At 35.3% G+C, this 19,732-nt stretch overlaps 1 protein-coding gene across 6 annotated transcripts in view; it reads right to left on the reverse strand.

Moving 5' to 3' along the window:
- LOC135584831 (structural maintenance of chromosomes flexible hinge domain-containing protein GMI1-like) overlaps window positions 1-17,723 on the reverse strand; it is a 47,479-nt gene extending 29,756 nt beyond the window's left edge. For 2 of the 6 annotated variants that reach the window (XM_065087767.1, XM_065087766.1), the window contains exons 1-12: window positions 17,215-17,722; window positions 12,521-12,860; window positions 12,331-12,363; window positions 12,021-12,107; window positions 11,860-11,915; window positions 11,216-11,299; window positions 9,883-9,955; window positions 8,433-8,488; window positions 8,210-8,315; window positions 8,027-8,095; window positions 3,957-4,043; window positions 2,140-2,190 (exon numbers count right to left, since the gene is read on the reverse strand). In XM_065087767.1, the coding sequence (XP_064943839.1) occupies window positions 2,140-2,190; window positions 3,957-4,043; window positions 8,027-8,095; window positions 8,210-8,315; window positions 8,433-8,488; window positions 9,883-9,955; window positions 11,216-11,299; window positions 11,860-11,915; window positions 12,021-12,107; window positions 12,331-12,363; window positions 12,521-12,856 (1,038 nt within the window). In that variant the 5' untranslated portion in view covers window positions 12,857-12,860; window positions 17,215-17,722. Of the gene's footprint in view, window positions 1-2,139; window positions 2,191-3,956; window positions 4,044-8,026; window positions 8,096-8,209; window positions 8,316-8,432; window positions 8,489-9,882; window positions 9,956-11,215; window positions 11,300-11,859; window positions 11,916-12,020; window positions 12,108-12,330; window positions 12,364-12,520; window positions 12,861-17,214 lie in introns of all 6 variants that reach the window. The other 4 variants (XM_065087769.1, XM_065087768.1, XM_065087770.1 and 1 more) reach the window with 3 other exon arrangements.
- Between the last annotated feature and the right edge of the window lie 2,009 nt (window positions 17,724-19,732).

Below are 19,732 nucleotides of genomic sequence, written 5' to 3' on the forward strand. Positions count from 1 at the left end.
ATATGAAACAGGGCTCCCAACACAGAGTTACCTCTGATTTGGTAACACAAGGTCAAAATCACAATCACTGTTTTACAGAATTTATAGGGTCGGATTCAACAGACGGTAGGGTGGGCAATTGAACTCCAAAATTTTCAAACTGTATGTCCAAAGAAATATTTTCAAATCTAGTTTCAAATAAAATCAGTTTGGTACAAATCAGAATTCTCAACAGGGAGTTATAGATAACTTAGTATCGATAGGTCAGAAATCTTGAAGTCTGTTTTACAGCATCTATAGTCTCATTTGAAAGAAAAGTTTGGGTAAGTATTCGGTGTCCAAATTCTACAAAATCGGTGTCAAAAGAAAGACATAAGAGTCTAATTACAAACAAAATAGTTCCTGCCTGAATTCACATTTTGTGCTAAAACTTATAGCCGAAACAGTGTATAGGGGTCAATATACCGAAAATATTTCAGAATCCATGGTTTTAAGTCCAAAGAGAGACATATCAGTTTCTAAATAGAAATCTTCCAATTTATTTTGAATCAACATAAAAACAGAGTCTAATACTTCTGTAGGATGGGGTTAGAACACTTGCCTTTGGAAATTTTGACCCGAAATGACAAGATTAAAGCAAGAACCCTAAAAGCCCCAATTTTCTTCCTCTTCTTCTTCTTCTTCTTCTTCTTCTTCTTTCTTTCTTTCTTTCTTTCCCTGATCACCCACGAGCTGCCTCCTCTGCTTCCTTAACAACGAAGGCAGAGAAGCTTAAGCGGTGGAATTTGTCATTTGGTGCATTTTGCAGTTTAGTCCTTGTTTTTATCATATTCACGATTAGGTCCTTAGGGTTTACATATAGGTCCTCAGATTCTTTCTTTTTTTTTTTTTTTTTTTTTAACAGATCTCCCAAATCTTAAAAATAAGTTACCTCTAATTCATACTCTATTTCTTTTGTCAATTAAAATAGATGCTTACATTATCACCAAAAATTATACGAACACTCGGAAATGAGGGGTGTTACACTTACCACCCGTAATTACACAGGAATCTTAACAAAGTTGCAGATACTATGAAAGTATGAATAGCCTTCAAAAGTTTTAAATGTTTCATGAGTAATCTGATAAATATCAAAGACATGCCTTTAAAGTTTACAAACTTCATAACTAGACATTCCAAAATTTCACACAGCATGGGAACACAAAAAAATAGAGCATATATGGAAGAATTGATATATGCTTGATTTGCATGGTATGTAGTCTTAAATGACCTCAAATAACTACATTTACAAGTCATGCCAAATAATTATGGATGTATCTGCTAGTCAATAATGTCAGACACTTCAACCACCAAGGAAGGCAACTGTCTACCTAATTTGGGTTACGACTTGCACTTAATGCAATTCAAATACAAGCAACCAAGTGGAACCCTAGAATTACCAAATACTTTCAAATTCCCAAATAGTTAGATCTGAGGAATAGTCAGAGAGCCAATGGATGGAAAATAAACATAGAAGCATTAATGCCAAGGTTCCAACACCGCCAGTATGTTATGATACATGCGGTTTTACCAGTTTGACAGATTAATGTTACACACAAACAAAGGTAAGCAAAGCAATGCACAAGGTACAAGGTGATACAAACTCTACAGCACCAGGCAGTTTATTTTTTTCAGTTTTTTATTTTTTAAAAAAAATTGGTATGTACCAATCTGGCCCTAACAGGTACAATACCGGTATACAAAATTTTGAGCCTTGATTAACGCATCATTATTCAAGATCAATAACATTGTATTGCCTTCCATGATACATTATCAACTTTTTTCATAACAGATAATTACTCAGAAATCTTCATAGGTTACACCCTTCCTTAATCTATAAATAGTAATTACAGTAATCTTGTTGGGTCAGATCAATTCCAATACAAGATACAGAAGCAAGAATACATAGGGCCCCATTTGAACTTTAAAAGAATACAAAAATATGAGTTAGTAGGTCGTCAAAAATATTGTCAATTGTGACCCTACAAACTAATAGATTAATGATGGCTCCATAGTAAATTCCAGATGCATGTAGATTCACATATTTCTACAAGGCAGGAAAAATAATCACCAATTTCAGACTAACTGTAAAAATTTAATAGAAATAATTAATTGTCAAACCTCGAACTCAATTGGCATAGCTGTTTTTCGTGAAGTGTACTCTGTATCACACTGCACCATAACAAGAAAAAAAATTGATACATTGTTAAAAACTATGTTTATTAACACTAAGCTTAAGAATTAAACTATACCAACCTTTCCTGATTATTTAAATAATAACCAATCACATCATTCAGATAGCAAAATCTATCTATCTACATATTGTTTTCCACAGATGCCAACTACTTTTACACTGTCAGCTACTGCTTGACACCTGTATGCCATTTCATAAGTTAGTCAATACAAAGATAATAGGTCACTATAGCCACCAACTAGTTTAGTGGACCTGCTTGTTGGAGGGGTTCAAGTGACTAGTGAATTATGTTCATTGGGTTCCAACCTACTATACTATAACAATTGTGTAATGTCAAACGAACTTGCAAGTATCCCATTTTTTTGCCTAAAAAATTTCTTTGAATGTATGGTCACTTTGAGGACCAATGATGGTATTCTGTTTGTCATTTGCTTCTTCAACTAAAGTGTTCTTTTTCTTGCAGATCTATTCAGGGATGAAAGAGGTTGTACCTTGGCTCACCCTTGCAAATAGTTATTGCCTAGGGGCCACATGACTTGCAATCAAAGATATGCTCATAATAGTGAGGAAGACCAATTCTTTAGGATTTTAGCAACAAGCTATAAGACCTGGACTACCTTGAATATATTCCTTTCCATAGGGAAGTCCTCATATTTCAGAGATGAACACGTTATGAAAAGCAAGGCTGGTTAGGGCAAATTTCATTTAACGTTCCTAATAATCAATGCCTTTAAAGTTATGAAAAAGGTATTGGTGCTAACACTATGGTTGTCACGCCTTTATATTGTTAGTTAAATGGTCCTGTAGCTTATAAATATAGATTCTTCATATTAGCTTGGCGAGTATATGAAAGTATCTCATGTCCACCTAGTGGCGGTACTGGTGGTACCACTCAGCTAACAGCATAGCCACTACAATATAACCACAGTTGGCTGACTCTATTCTTTTCGTGTGCCACTCATCCAGCAGTAGTTCTGATCCAGTGCTTTAGCCCTTCTTCACTTCTTGTAACTCCAAAAGTGGAACTAAGCCTGTGGTTCAAACGCTTACATTGCTTAACAAAACTTTGAATCAGTCTACATGCTTCTTTTGAGTAACATTTGAATGCCTGCCCTTGACATAAGTTTGCTGTTTCAACATCAGTCCAGTTCATATTTTGGATTGGCACAGATACATGGAAAAATTCCTAAACGACAACACAAACAATCTTGATGTGCCCGTGTTCACAAAAAGTAATAGTCCATAACTCCATATACCCATAACACTTACACAGGCTTTATGTGGCAACAATAGACAAAGACTCATAGCAATTTTATCCTAGAAAATAGGAGTTAGGTCATAAAGCAAAACACCACATTACAAATTGGATGGGCATTAAAAAAAAGATATTTGGCCAAAAAAAATCAAAATGATTGTAAGAGTTGCTTCAATGACATACAGAAGTCTATGCAATTAAAAAACTTTCATGCAAAAAAGTTCATATTTACCACCCCAAGTTCAACCCAACAAGCAAATATGAAATACCAAAAGGAAATCATCAATGCTAAACTCAATGAGCACTTTATTTCCAAATGTGATATCAGTTGACAAGTGAAAGTATCATGATCAATACTATCAAACAAACGAAAACTAGGCATATCAGTGAGTTGCCTAAGAAGAAATATAGGGAATCAAGCCCAAAAATATGAAACAAACTTCCAAATAAGAGAAATAAGATTTTTAAAAAATAACATAATAGATAGACCTGTATATATGGAAAATAAATATCTTTCAAGAAGCACTGAAGTTTATATATGTCCAAGCACCTTAGTTTAAGATCCCTAATCACCACCTGTCAAAAGACAAAAAAACCATGGTTACAAGAGAGAGACCAGGAAGAAAACTCTTCTACCATGACCAAGATCATGAAATACGTTTCAACAATCAGTAAAATAATGCAACAGCAACACTAATACTAGCAAGCATAATACATTGTGTTTCACATTCTATCAAAAACAAAGTCCCCAACATACTTTTGCCTCTAATACATTATACTTTTGCAACATATGGTATAATAAAAGAATTTGCCTCTAATACATTATATTGGATGATGTTGTGCACGCAGGATATATCACTCTCGAGATGTGGAGAAGACTGATATGCAGTGCCACAAAGCTACCAGCAGTTACCGTAGCTTGGATGGGCCCAGGTCATGTCAAGCTCACGGTTGAGTTAGGATTAGCCATTGTTCAGAATGGGTAGTCCTTTTCTTCTCTTTAATATTTTAAAAGATTATTTCCATTTTTTTCTCTGAATAACTTTGAAAATCTTGAAGTTTGAGCACCCAAACATTAGACCAAAATAAGGTTTGGATTCAGCCTATATGCATAATAAATTATTTCTGTTAATGGACTCATCCTGTCTAATTTTAGATTACATAAATACTTTATCAGTTTATCTTACACATATTTTAGTCAAGGAGTCCACTCAGTAAATAATTGAGAATATACATGGATAAAGAATTTTGTAATTTAAATTCAACTGGGGTAACAGATCCAGCACATCTTCACCAATGGTCATCTACCTCTTTTACCTCGGATGTTTGTCAACATCTTATCCAACATTTCCTCCCATCACTGCAACTATTTTCTGATGTTTTCTCTAGTATAACACAGAAAACTATCTAATCCAATTAATAATCGTTGTCAACTTGCTGCAATCTCTCATTCTCTTGCTTCAGCAAGATTATCTGGTTTCTCTTCAGCCCGTGTATCAGTGTGTGCAGGAGGGTGCAAAAGAAACCATTGCGGATTCAGAGCTAAGACTAATCCAATCTTTCATAATTTAGCACATAGATTGTACACCAAAATTCATCACAAAATGACAACAATTTTGTCTGTTCGGTCTAGCTTTAGTGCATCTTTTCTACTTATAAGCATCATGCTAGCTGAAAAGCACCAACCAACATGCTATTTGACACATATCACATACACCCCCAATATGATGAGAAGTTCCTTTATATCATTTCTATCATGGACTTACTGCAAATATTGTTTAATCAGAAAAAAGGTCAAAACAACCAGGTCCTAATTAATAAAGAAAATATTCAAAGAAGATTTAAGACGAGTTGTATCATTATCATATATGGCAAGACTTCAAGTGAGACAAAATTGGGATGTCTCAACCGGCTGGAGATGTTTATTCATCAATTCCTTCATTCGGAGAAGGATACTAATAGGACAACATATCAGGGTTTTGAATACTGGTCCATATCGACATACTGAGCTCTGCTCGGTACGGTACGTAATGGTATATATCGTCGGTACGCTAGGGCATATCGATGGTACACCCTAAAACCTTAAAAAAACCTTTACCTACCAAGTCAGGGCGTACTGATCGGTATGCTTCGGTGACGGTCGGTATGCCACGATACTGGTCGATACGCCTCGGTACCGATTAGTACGTCTCGGTACCAGTCAAAACACTAGTACTACTCAATAGAGGACAATCCATGCACCGGTATTCTCTCGGACCGGTACGTACTGCCCGTACCGGGCGATACACATCGAAATTGAGAACCCTGGGACACATTCAATTTCAGACAGAATGAGACAACCCAAGTTTTTTCAAGGAAAAAATGTCAACCACCGCCTACAGACAGATAACCGTATTCATGCAGCTCTAACAAAAAGAAAGCACCCAAAGAAAAGGGTACAGAGTGACACTTTACCATTTCTCCACATCAACAGCAAATCTCAACTGTAACCACGTTTAAGAAGAAAATGCTTGGAAGCTGCTTTTCTTGAACCATAACAGCAGACCTTATGATCAAATCAATGATGATCATAATTATTAACATCTTCATAGAATTAATTATTTAGTTTAATGTAACCACCCTCTAGCGGTCTAGCCTATAAATACTAGTTTCAGATAATTTTACTATACCGAAGATGCAATGCTTTTAAAATTCAATGAAAAAATTATCTTCCAAATGTGTACAGCTTAAAAAATATTTTTTTAAAATTATTTTTTCGTTCACACTTAGTGATGCAATTTAGACATCAACACATGAGGTTTAGAGAGCATAACCTGTAGGTGCTATCCTGTAATCCCCAGAGTAGATGCCCCCTTACCCTTCTCGCTTTTCTTTCCAGTCTTACATTCAGAACAGTTGTCCTTAAAACAGCTCTGTTTATGGCTTTTAGCATTGTTGACGCACTAAATTCCTCTCAAGTTAGATTCTTGGATGTTCGATTCACCAAGTTGTCTGTTGTCTGTCCATGGATCAAACAGCAGTTGGAGAGGATGGCATACTAGGTAATCTTCAAATCAGTACCTATTTTCAGATCCTTCAAGCATGTCGTTGCTTGCCACAACCTTCCTCATATGTTGATGCTTATGTATGTACCATAAGCCTATCTTTATATGAAACTTGTTGTCAACATTAAGGCTTTGTCATCCATCCATTTCATGAATCCCTATCCCACATCAATGCCACTTCTATTATTTTCTTCCCCCTTCCTGAAATTTTATTTTCTTTAATCATTTACTTACACTCAAGATCTATAGTTGCAATCAGTAACAAATTCTACTGGCACTTTTCATCACTTGATTCAATTTTTATAAATGGCCAGATCCAAAACAAACTTTTTCAGTGAATCTACCTCCTGACTCATCTTTAATTAAGTCCAGTTCTGTAAATAAATCAATGACATGCTGATGTTCTAGTTAAATTTCAATTCTAGTCATCATAGGCCCTGGATCTATTAACATGCATAATGTTGTCCATTGCATTGTATCTCACACGTGATTCTGAACTCTATAGTTCTTATCATAACAATATATCACTGTTCAGACCAAGAATATCAAATTTCTAACATAAACTTCTTAGGTCTTCCTTTACCTCCACTCAATCCACTAATCTAAGCCTAAAATAAACTTCATAGACATTTGAATCACTTTGCCCTTCTGGTTTTGCATGTCTACGTCTGCAGTACCCAGCCTCATATCAGAAAAGATGAAAATACCTATAAATAAGATGAATGATTGTTGATTGGAGAACAACTTTGTGGTGTCGCAAAGTTTTTTCAATCATTAATTCTTCTTCTCTTTCTGGATGGTGGGTAGCAGAACCATGGGAGCAAACCAACCAAATCATATGGGCAAAGAGCATATATCAAATAGAAAAGGACAAAATGCAAATGGGACAAAAATTAGATGGAAAAAGATGAATTCCTTTTTAAATTAACCAACCTCAAGCAATACATTAATGTTTCGGTGATAAATAACAGAAATCAATTCACATTATATGTATATTTTAACTTACAATTCACATGTATAAGTTTAAAAATCTTACAATTCATATGCAAATTCTTGAGCTTCTTCAACCATTCAACCATCCCTATATACTTGAGTTTGAATCAGACCAATAAATAAAAGATCATAACATCACATCGATATGTTAGTTCATATTCCTTACCAAAGTTCAACCGGATATAATGTAGACAAATATACATACATACATACATAACATACATATATAAATATAGAGAGAGAGAGAAACACACACACGCACAATCGCACATACAAGTATGTGTCTTTCGCAATGCCAACATTCCACCCTTGATTGAAAAGTCAAGCACTAACGTCATTTCATTTAGTAAAATAAATCGTGCTAAACTTCTATTCTATTTTATTCAATGCACATCACTTAAAATAATAACCAAGGAGATAGAAATTACAGCTTTGTTGTTGTTATTGCTGTTGTCGTTATATAGAAATAGTATCACCAAAATCGAAAGAAGTAACTGACAGTAGTAGTTTGCAAAATGAAACCTGGGTGAAACTCCCATGAGGTGATGTTTGAGTTTCCTCATCTAAAGGTTCCCTCACACCCCCATCAGTCTGAAATGTAGCAAAGAAAGAACAGAAAATATCTTTAGCCCTTTGCACACATTTTTTTATAATAAAATATATCATAAATATAAATTTCACAAAGGTCATATATAAGTACTTTACCCGCCAGATACATTTCGGTGTTGATTGGTTTAACAAAGCCTCTCTTGAAAAATATAGAGAATACACCTTCCTTGAACCTTTAGTTTTTGATGACACAGTAGCATGCCTGCAACCAATAGAGATAATACCAGCATAAAACAAAAAAGTTAATCTGTCTTAATGTACTCGAATAATTTGTGTCATTTAATTTTAAGCATAACTTGAAATAAAATAAGGTTCATGCCTTCCCAAATGCATAGTGGCAATTGGCCCACCATAACCAAACATGCCAAAGAAAGGCTGCACATGTACCACATATAATTAGTGAAGGTACACAGGTTCATGTCTTGCTGAAGTAGTCACATAAGTTTATCATACAACAGGATATAGACATTCTGCAGAACTAAAGATAAAAGATAATCTGTCATTAATCAAAGAACTTTTACTAGAATAACAAACAGATCTAACAAAACAATGGTGACATAAGATAAACCCACAAGTGTGGCATATTGTAGCCAAAATACAAATGCATGCAAATAACACATGTAGCCAGCATTTTTCAAAATTCAATAAACAAATAACCAAACAATTTAAAAAATTTAACAAAAGTTACACTGAGAAAGAGATCCAAGACGACAACAAAAAGATGCATATAAAATTTCAATCATTATAAATGAATCTCCCAAGAAGTTACCAAAAGTGCAAAGTAGGATGGATACTACAACAACAACAATCAACCATGTATTTAGATTAGTCAATTTCCTGAACATAATACCATATCAAACTTACCTAAGCAATGGGAAGAAAACTCAAAAGACATAAACCATCTAATACTAGAAAAATAAAAAGTACTAAACTATTGGTCTGTATCAAGTAATCTCCATCAAGTACAAATGATTGGCAGAAATGCACTCCATGCCATACGAATCGAAAAAAGGGCTATGGAAGAACATAAAATCATAGGTTCCATATAATCCCAACCAAATCAATCGAGGTTGGAAGGCTAATCTGTGCCTTTGTGCTTCACTGTAAGCGAAGAGATCATTGACCAATTTCCACCACATCTCACTGCAAGAGTTGCAAGGGGAAGAACAGGTGGCTAACCAAGAGCACATTCTAGGTTCCTTAACCTTTCTTGCATGAAAGGTATCAGATTTATGAAGCTTCCCCTCCCTTCACAAATTATTGGCATGCCATGAAAAAATACTATTTGTTGGCATGGAGCTAATCTCTCACCAAGCAAATAGTTATAAGTTTATAACTAACATAAATAAAGGTAGACTAATGGTATTATTCTTTATTGATGATCATTGGGTCATATACTTACACTATACGCAAAATAAGAAACATTGTCTAACAAGGTACAAAAGATGCACATGTTGCCTCATTCAAATAACCAGCTTATGCATCATTACCCACAAATGCAAAACCATGTATACTTTTCTACACCACAAATGGACTAAAGTGTCATTTGCTCCTACTAATATACTTGTTATGTTCAATTGTTCATTAATATAGTTTAATAAAAAAGAAACATTTTTGGATAAAACCACAAAACAAATCATAAGGTCATCACCGAACATCATGTACAATCCATCAAAGCATAAAAGAAAGCCATGAAACTTCAAAACACAGTGACTATGATAGAAAGAGGACTTTGAGTCATTACATATGTCTGTGTGTCTAATGTTTACCATTAAATATGGAGCTTTAGTACCAATGGCCTTGCTTCTACAAGCCCTATGCTTAGAAGAACCCATCTTTCCCCTATAAGAACATACACATCGTGTATCAACCCAATAACATATAAAGAAAGAAAATGCCAGCAACAGCTAAAATAAGGTAACATAGGTGGCTTATAAATCATCACCATGCCAATGTTAAGATAATTAAAGACATCAAAATTAATATATATATATATATATATATATATGACTAGAAATAATCACTAAAAAGTTTCCAGAAAAATTAAACAATTATTTTTAATCAACTTGTATTTAGAAAGATCCTCCTTCTAACTTGTTTACTTCAATTTTGTTGCCCCAGAATTTGCTCAAAAAGAAATTAAGAATTAAAAAAATATGCAACAAGAAGAATCAACAATGTGAAAGCTTGAAATTCTACCTGAACATTGATATTCCTTTCCTGAGACGTTAGATATCCCGGTTGCTGATTGGTTGTTTTCAGTTTATGCAGAGAGAAGAGGTAGGTAGTACGGAAGAACGGGTTGACTATGTAGCTATCACAGTCAGAGAACAGGAAAGGAATTGAGAAGTAGGGTGCCCATCACTAAGAGAAAGGAGAGAGCTTAGAGAGAAGTGTACGGGGAGGTGACCGGGTGACGGTGGCCGAATCCCAACAGCAGCAACAGCAATGATAGGTAAGGCCTGAGAATTGGAAAGAGCTCATCATCGAAGGCTGGCTCGAGAGAGGCAGAAGGTGGTGGGTGATGATCGGATCTCTAAAATTATTTGGCAGAAAGAGGCTTATTAAAGTTACATGATTGGGAAAATGTCAAATCTATCGTGAAAAGCTTAAAAGCTCCATATCACAGTTTTTAAGCTGCCATCACATTGCAATCGCAGCAGTAAATCCTCTTTTATTTCAAACATTTAGACTAATTTTTATATCTCCCTCGCTCCTCCCCTCTGTCAAATTCACATGTGCTCACCTTATTTATCAATTTCTAGTAGGAGGCTGATCATCTAATTCAAAATCTAGTGACCCTAAATAATAAAGATGTTATATGATAAATCTGTTGAGCTACTCAGAATTACATTTGTTTCACAAAATCTAGATCATAGAACATCATGCAAAATATGAATAATGAAACGGGTTGGAAAGGTTATTGAAAAACTAAGCAAGAACAATGGTAGAACTAAAATATCATTCATGAGCAACGGAGGTTGGAATACAGATTGCAATTAAAGAATCAAATATTATGTTGCAACATCAATTCATAATAGACATTAGGAATGCAAGCAAACAAGATCATCAGGAAAGGAATGGGTTCCATAGATAACATACCACTTTGTGATACAGTTCTCCTCACTACCATCCATCCCCTGGCCACTATCAAAAATTTCGATTTTTTGCTCATCAACTGTCACTCTGTGTCAATGTAGTACAGATCATATTATCAAAAGGTATAAGGCATCTAAGTTCACATGTTAATTGCTAGTTATTTCATCCTTAATAGTTTCCAAAACACAAAATGACGAAGTCTTTGCTAAAATGTGAATATTTTCTTTTTGAAGCAAGTTAAAAGAAAGTTTTGCCTTACATCAAAATTAGTTACAACCAGTGTAACTAAAAGCATTATGTATAATACCTCATAATAAAATCATAGGCTAAACAAACCACAACATGCAAGAAACTAATAATGAAATTAACATTTGCATGAATAATCAAACTAAATAACATATATTGGAGCAAAACTGAACCATTTGCTGCATGAATGCCTATATACTGCATGTACCAATGATGCCTTGGCACACAAATAGTGATGTCTTGCACGAAAAAGTATATTGTAGCCGTACAAACTTGGTACGAGGATGTGTTTAAGCATGACATGCAGCAACCCATAAGTTTGAACACACCACTTGCCTTGATAACTTTCTAAGTAATTTTTGGTCATGCTCCATTTAAATAGTAAACATTCATTTGCTTACCTAACTAGCCTCCTTTCACCAGAGCCATTAGACCATACAGCTTGCAAAGAATTATCCTACAGCCAAAGAAGAAAAATATGACAGAACAATCACAAGAACATCATGGCATAAAAACAGTAGAAGAAATCAGAATCTTCAACCACATGTTTCAAGTAACTCACAAGCAAGTCAGCTAGAGCAGTTTCAAAGGTATATTCTGCTGGAAGTTCTGCTAGCAGATCAGTATGTGGTGTCAGATCCCACATGTTCTGCAAAATGACAAGGAAACCAATATTTTGTCCATCACAAGTCACAGCGATATAGGACAAAGCAATTTCTACAACACATCAAATTGATTAAATGCCAGATAGAACCAAATAAGAAATACACAGAAGGCATAAAAAATTAACAATTGCAAATATAGATTTGTGAATCACTAAATTTAAGTACTATAGGAACTAGGAAAAACAGAGCCTACAAATGAACACTTACATGGTAAGTATCAAGAGATTCACCTCCCTCATCCTTCAAAAAATAAACAAAAGAGAGGAAAAATTAGATTAAGAAAATAGAAACTAATAAAAATTGAGAATCAAACTGATGACTAAAGTTAAATTTAAGTTAGAAGAAAGAGATCGGACTGAACTAACATAGCAGACAATGCGATGTCTAACATACATACATGAAGCCTTAGTATGTGACATTTGTTAGTGCGAAAATGGCTAAAAGAGATTTTCTTTCTAATCTTGTTGTCAGACATATCCTCCAGATAGATGTTTCCATTCCAGAAAATCTTTCGACTAGCTTTTGTTGTTGTTTCTGCAGTTTTTTCAAGTTCCTTTCTGATGATGTGTATAAACTCATCCAAGAACATATCTTCCCCTAGATCATTAAATATAAGCCGTACACTTGCACCATTCGGCAGGAGAATTTGAAATCTGTATACTTTAGAATCACCATCATCATTTCCATCTAAGAATTCTAAATATGATCTTTTAGATGACCTTCGATTTGCCATCTTCCTGAATGTGAAAGCATAACATAATACAAATCTTACTTCAGTCAACCATGTCAAGATCATGTCGACGATAATTTGAAATAAAATTCAATTAAAAAATCAAACATGCATGTCTCTGAATCATGTGATCATAGGTAAACCATTTTTAAAATATTGATAAATTTACTGTATGAAAGACAAAAAAGAACTATAAATTTCTAGTACAAGTGACAGATTTATGTATACAATATATGCCGCTTCCAAACCACATAGACATGAAGAATACAGAATTGCTGATAAACACAAATTTAAGGGTCTGGAAGACACAAGAAAGCACCAGTATGACTCATGCCATGTCCAGTGAATCATGTGATTGCTACATGCATTCAATCAAATCAGTTTCCAGTTCACGTTAAATTTGCAACAATGTGCTCTGAGGAGCATGATAATGAAAAATTTAGCTTTGACCTCCAACAGCATTTTAAGCAACTTTCAATAACAAAGAACTTGCTTCGTGTATACCAAATTAACTTAACTATCACATAAGAATTGAGTATAAAAGCTAAAACAAATTGAATATATGAAGGAAAGAAACCAATCACTACAGCAAAACACCTTCTAGTGATATTAACTGGAGAACTATAATGGAGAAACAAGTCAGGTTAAATGATACATTAAACTTGTATAATCATAATAGCACATTATAGCCATTTTTCTTACTAACAGTAATTTAATGCTTCTTTTATGAAGAAAAAATTTGTGAAATTTTAAGGGCAGAGTATAAAGACAAATACAAGCAAAATAATAACACATGGCAAGACTATTTTGAAGATGTCAGATTATATCCATAATAGATAAATTCAAGAAAAGGGGAAAATGACATAGTAAGATGTTGTTGACCACACGATGCCCAATCTAAAAAACCAAATAAATGTTTAACAAACATATAGTCTGTGACTCAAAGGGACAACAATGGATAAAACTCTTTACATAAAACAAGTATAATTTGAGATTGGAGCTTAAAAATTAAAACTGACCAGCATGCACCTTTTTTTCTCATAAGTTTCAGATTTAAAACATTTCTTCTCTAAATATAGATTTAAAATGTAGAAACAATAAAACCAATCAAGCAGTTCAAATTTCAAAATATGAGTCGATCATAAACCAAGAAAAGGTAGGGGGCACAGCTAAAAATTCCTTTTAAAAACCTACTTTATGAATATCAAGGCAAAGGAAATGCTACATTCCAACACCAAAGATAAATAACTAAACAATGATATCATGCATTAAGGTTTTTTTTCTTTTTTTTGATAGAATGAAAGCTTAGGCTCTGCTTTGAATTGATGAAGGCCAAATCTGAAGAAGTAGAACTTGATCATAAAATAATGTGATAGAACCATCTTATTCCAAAAACCATATATGAAAGATTTAAAATAAAGGTCTGGCTCATGGTAGGAGAAACAGGAGTCTTGACTTACAAGAGCCTCCATGATTCAAGAAACAAACAACAATGTCTTCAATGATCAAAGAAACCACCAAGAAACATATAGAACCAAAGAAAGTCACGTGTCACAATCCTCCCTATCACGACCCAAGTTTGATGGGTTAGCTGGCTTATCAATTTCGTTTGACCCAAACCACTAGACAAAATGCTTAAGCGAAAGTTGATAGTAATATAATCATCATATCTTTATAAGTCATTCTTAATCTTATCCACTTCCAATGTGGGATTAATCGTGATGTTATAATTTCTCCCACTCAAGCTTGACATCCTCATCAATGCCCAGTATAGCCCAGATCAAACTCTAGCATCGTGCATATGAGGCGTAACCTAATTGTGACTCAACGTCATGACGAGTCCTCTGACTCCATCCACGGGTAGCTCTTTCCTACTTAAACCCCCTCACCATGCTCAAATACTTAATCGACTCCGATACCATTAAATTATCATATCCTAAATTTATAAAAAATAATAATAAATCATCATTTTTATTATTCATAATTTATAGAAGTCACTCCTTTTTTTCATCCTTAAATTCAAATCTCTGTCTTTATATAGTAAATATTTTATTAACTAGAAAAAGGACCATATTTTCTTAGTACGACCACAAGTGATAAAAAATGCTCTTTAACTCAAGCCTCAGACCTATTACAAAGTAACAAATTACTTTGAAAATAAATATAAGATAAAAATATATCAACAACAACACATGTTGGTAAGAACATCTGAAAAATCATAAAAATAATCTTCAATACTCGTGAAATATATACAAATGTTAATAATTTAATAAGAAATGATAATATATCGATCCATTATAAAACTTATGCATCAGAAAAATAATGATAATTCTTATACAATAAATAAAATCATACATTAGTCACATGCAACACATACATAATAGTTAGATAACAAATACGTACATCATACCCGATGGTACACTCTCCTAACAACGGATGGAGAGGCATACTTTACGGGATGGATTCCTCTCAACAGCAAATGGAGAGAACCCATATCATACTCTCAATAGCAGATAGATGAACCACCTAACCGTCACGTCGGATGACCCGTTAATCCTCGAAGGGAATCGCCCTACCTACTCTTAGCAAGGATATATAAAGTTATAAACAACCATGATCATTCATTTACATTAATTTATTCATTCACGCATGAATCCAAAAAATAATATGATAAAATATTACGATGGACCATGCTTGATGTATGATATGCTAGATTATGTCCATTGGTGGCTCCGTACTGTGATAGATCCATAGCTCCTTTCACAGGTTGCACTTCCAGTGTGAACCACTAGCATAGTCACATATAATACATGGTAACATTCTTATCAATATCATAAGCTTAAAAAAATAAAAATCAATAATCATTTTCAGATGACACATTAAAAAAAACTTTAAATTTATCAAATCATAAATACATGAAACATCAATCTCTCAATAATCCTCAATCAACCAAAATCCTAATTAAAATAGCTCAATTGGCTTAAACCAAATTCAATTCAATTACGATTTAACAGAACCAATCTCAAATCCTTATAGAACTGATTTGGAATCATCCTAGGCTGGTATAATTTAGATTTGATTGATTTCAATTAGGTCAAATAGGCTTAAACTAATCAAGTTATTTTAGATTCATCCTAAACTGACTTAAACCGATCAAACCTACATGACATAATTGATTATCAACTTCACTTGGACTAACAAGTCTATCAACTTCATTTGACTCAAACTACTGATGTAGGCCCACTTCCGATATAGGACTAGTCAGGATATTGTAATTTTTTTCGCTCAAGAGTTTAACGTTCTCGTCAAGACCCAACATAGCCAAGATCAAACCGTAAAATGATAATGAGATACTTGCCTATTATAACGTTCTCGTTAAGACCCACTTCCGATTAGTCCGAGAGGTGGGACTAATCGGAGTGATATATTGAAGTAATGATGATTTCCATCGGATCAAAATTTTATTTTCGCTCTAAGCAACGATGCAAGGTTTCCGTCGTTTTTTTGGGACTTCTCCGCTGGTCCAACAAACGACACACCCCACCCGGTTCAAGAAAGCAAGTACGCGAGCAGACCCTCACGAAGAAACAAACGCATACAAGAAAAGTTCGACAAGGCGGGGGAACGGCAGAGGCAAAAAGGTTTCGATTGGACCGAGACGTTCCTAGCACACGGACTGTCGGACGGGGATGCAGAATACAAACCCTCACGAAGAAACATACACAAACAAGAAAGAGCGGCAAGAAAGGTGAAGGGCATCAAGAAAGAAGGCTTCGAATGGATCAAAACGTTCACGATGCTCTGATAGCGATGCAGTGTTTCGTTGGACAGAGGAACGATAGCCATTACCTCCTACAAGAAGACGAGACGCCGCGGAGACGAACTTTAGTTTAAAAAACGGCAGCCAGAGACACGAGGACACCTCCACCGACGCAAAGTAACGCTAGGGTTTCGACGACAATGAGGTGGTGAAGACAAGAAAGAGAGAAGAGAGGGAGGGAAGGAATGAAAGAGACGAGGAGCCGAGAGGCCCGAAACGGCAAAGTAGTGGGAAACAGGGCGCTTTAAATGGCATGGGCAGTAAGCACACCACAGTCGGTGTCAATTCCGTGGAGCTCTGCGTTGCTCCTTAGGTATGCCTTCTGGTAAACAGCTCGGTTGCGGCACCGGGAAGGTGTGCATACCGCTACGACTTGTGTCACAGTCGGTTATCGAACACCGCGAAGGTGGGTATATTAAGCTACCTCGTCGAGTCGTCCAATTACCTTGCGACTCGGGGAGGAACGCAGCCTGGGGCTTCCTGTTACCATCTTTAGCGTTAAGAATAAACGACAGCTGCTAAACGTACAGAGCGAGCGTACCGGACCGAAGAAACGCCCACCCCGGTGCTTGACGTACGCGGCCGCCACCACCATAGGAATCATGTGCGTCCCAATCGAGATAACCAATCGGCCGCATCCTCTCACAACGGGGACAGCAATGGGTGACGCAATCGATTGCCCCGTCGGTCCCTCCTTCCTCGTCACCGTTCATGTGTGTCCCTTCTGGGTTGAACCGGCGCCTCGTCGATTCCTTCGGGGTCGGGATGCTCGGCCTCGCACATTTGTGTTCTTGAAATGTTTCCTGTCTCTTTCCTTGTGCACTCACTCCCTGTCGTCAAGAATGCATAGAGAGACCTGTAGGGTGAGTCCATCTATGAGCTTTACTTTTTGGGACAGATATTATACCCATATTATGTATATGTAACCTGTGATGTTACCAAACAGCCATGAAAAGAATTGACAAGCTTCAGCAAGGGAAACAGACTCTCATGTACTCAGAATCAAAGAACAAAAGAAAAAGAAACTGAACCGAAGCACCACCAGCACCTCGATGCAGGAAAAAGTTTCATCCTTCTACAACCTTTAGACAGCCATTTTGTCATGTGAGCTTCAAAAATAAATTTAAATGTTGTCACCAACCACATAGCAACACTGCGATTTACCAAGCCATGAAGCAACATGTATGCACAAGTAGCATTATTCACCACAAAAAGAGGAAGCTAAACTACAGTAACAAATTTGTGGTCAATTTAGACCAAGCAATAAGGAAAACATGTCAGTAGTAGTAGATAGATGGTTGCTGAGAATACACATCTTTGTGCACAAAAGTGAACTAGAAACACAATTCTGCCTTACATATTTGCATAAGTTAGTTGCGCGATTCTTATCATAGCATTTGAGCATGTCATGTCCAAATTTCTGTGTTGGAGCAGGAAAAAATTGAAGTGCAAGCATGGTAATGATACATCATGGAAGAAACACACAAAAAAAGCAAAAACTTACAATCAATTCACATGTTGTCTTGTTCATTTTAACATCTTTATGTTTCTTAAGAAAATAGAAGGATTTCCAACAAGCTTTACAAAAGCAAGATTTGCTTTATCATCAGATCTCACATTCAATGATTTAAATACCAGCCTATGTCGCACTCTAGCCAGCATTAGATTTACCAGTGTAGGAAACCTGCATGGACAAAATACCAACACAACACCAAAGGCAGCCGCCAGGTTAAAGAAAGAAGAGATGACTATATCACACAAAAGACTAATTATATGATTATAACAAAGTCTTTAAGTATTGTTTTATGCCGAGGGTAGCACCCAGTTCCTACAATACAGTCGATAATTGATAAGGTGAACAGAAATGAGGAGTTTCATGTAGAAGGATCATGGATGAAAAAATAAATCATTACTAAGCAATTTCAACTTTATTTCTCAGCCATCCAACCTATTTTTCTGTTCCTCGAATTCAAACATCCAGATAAATATTGAAGTTTGATATTAACTCATAATCAATTAGACCACAGTACAATCAAGGAAAAATTCATTCATCCACCCACCAAGGAGAATCAAGAGGCATATTGCCATGAAGGGACTCGTCATGCTAGTAGTAGCGGTCAATGAAAATAAGCATATGGTCCAGCTTTATGTAATAGTAACACAATCTAAAGTATGCACTCTCATCAGATAAATAGTTTGCTACAAAGTTGATAATAAATATGCAAGTGGATCTATTTTGGTTCATCTTTTAAGAGAATTTTAACAGAACGGTGGACATCTGTCATCTTCACACAACAGTAGAACAACTCAAAATTTTGTCGTAGCTAGGAAAATAAGTATGTGCAAATGAATGAATGACTTTAGACCTAAACAATGTGACAAGATACAGAGTTTGTGTGCCCAATGGTGAAAAAAGAGCTAATTGGATATCTTTTAGTTCCTTTTTTATGAGAATAATTGGATCTCTCTTTTAGTTCCCTTTCGACAAGAAAGACAGCTTCAAATTTATCATCTAAGTATATAGTGACCTACAAATCAAATCCAACTTACCATGTGTAGGCTGGTCAAGCCCAAGATATTAGAATTTTAGGAACCAAACACCAGAATCCTCTCAGAAGACTAAAAGTGCAGCACAAGTCGCCACCTATATCTTGACAACTCGGCATGGTAAAAACACAACAACAAGTCATAATGTCCCGATTGTTTGGGGCCATCTACTTGGAGTTTTTCACATCAGTAAGGTCTTTATAGGACAATAAACTTAGAGCTATTAAATCTCATTTTATTGTTTCGAACATAGAATTCTTGGATCTCCCTTTATCACTGTTTATATCACTAATCTTAATAGATTCACCTTACACAACCAATGCATGTAAAAGTATTCTTTAAATATGTTCATACCATCTCGGATAGTTTTCCTTTATTTTTATCCTCTATCAGAGCTATATGCAATTATTCGAATATTAAAACACTTTTATTCTTTATTGCTCATAAGTGAAAACATCTACCTGAACATATTCATCTCAACTACATTAACTTTATTGCAAACGTGAAAAGCA

This window comes from Musa acuminata, chromosome BXJ1-10 (assembly GCF_036884655.1).
Source record: "Musa acuminata AAA Group cultivar baxijiao chromosome BXJ1-10, Cavendish_Baxijiao_AAA, whole genome shotgun sequence".
In the NCBI taxonomy this organism is placed as follows: domain Eukaryota; kingdom Viridiplantae; phylum Streptophyta; class Magnoliopsida; order Zingiberales; family Musaceae; genus Musa; species Musa acuminata.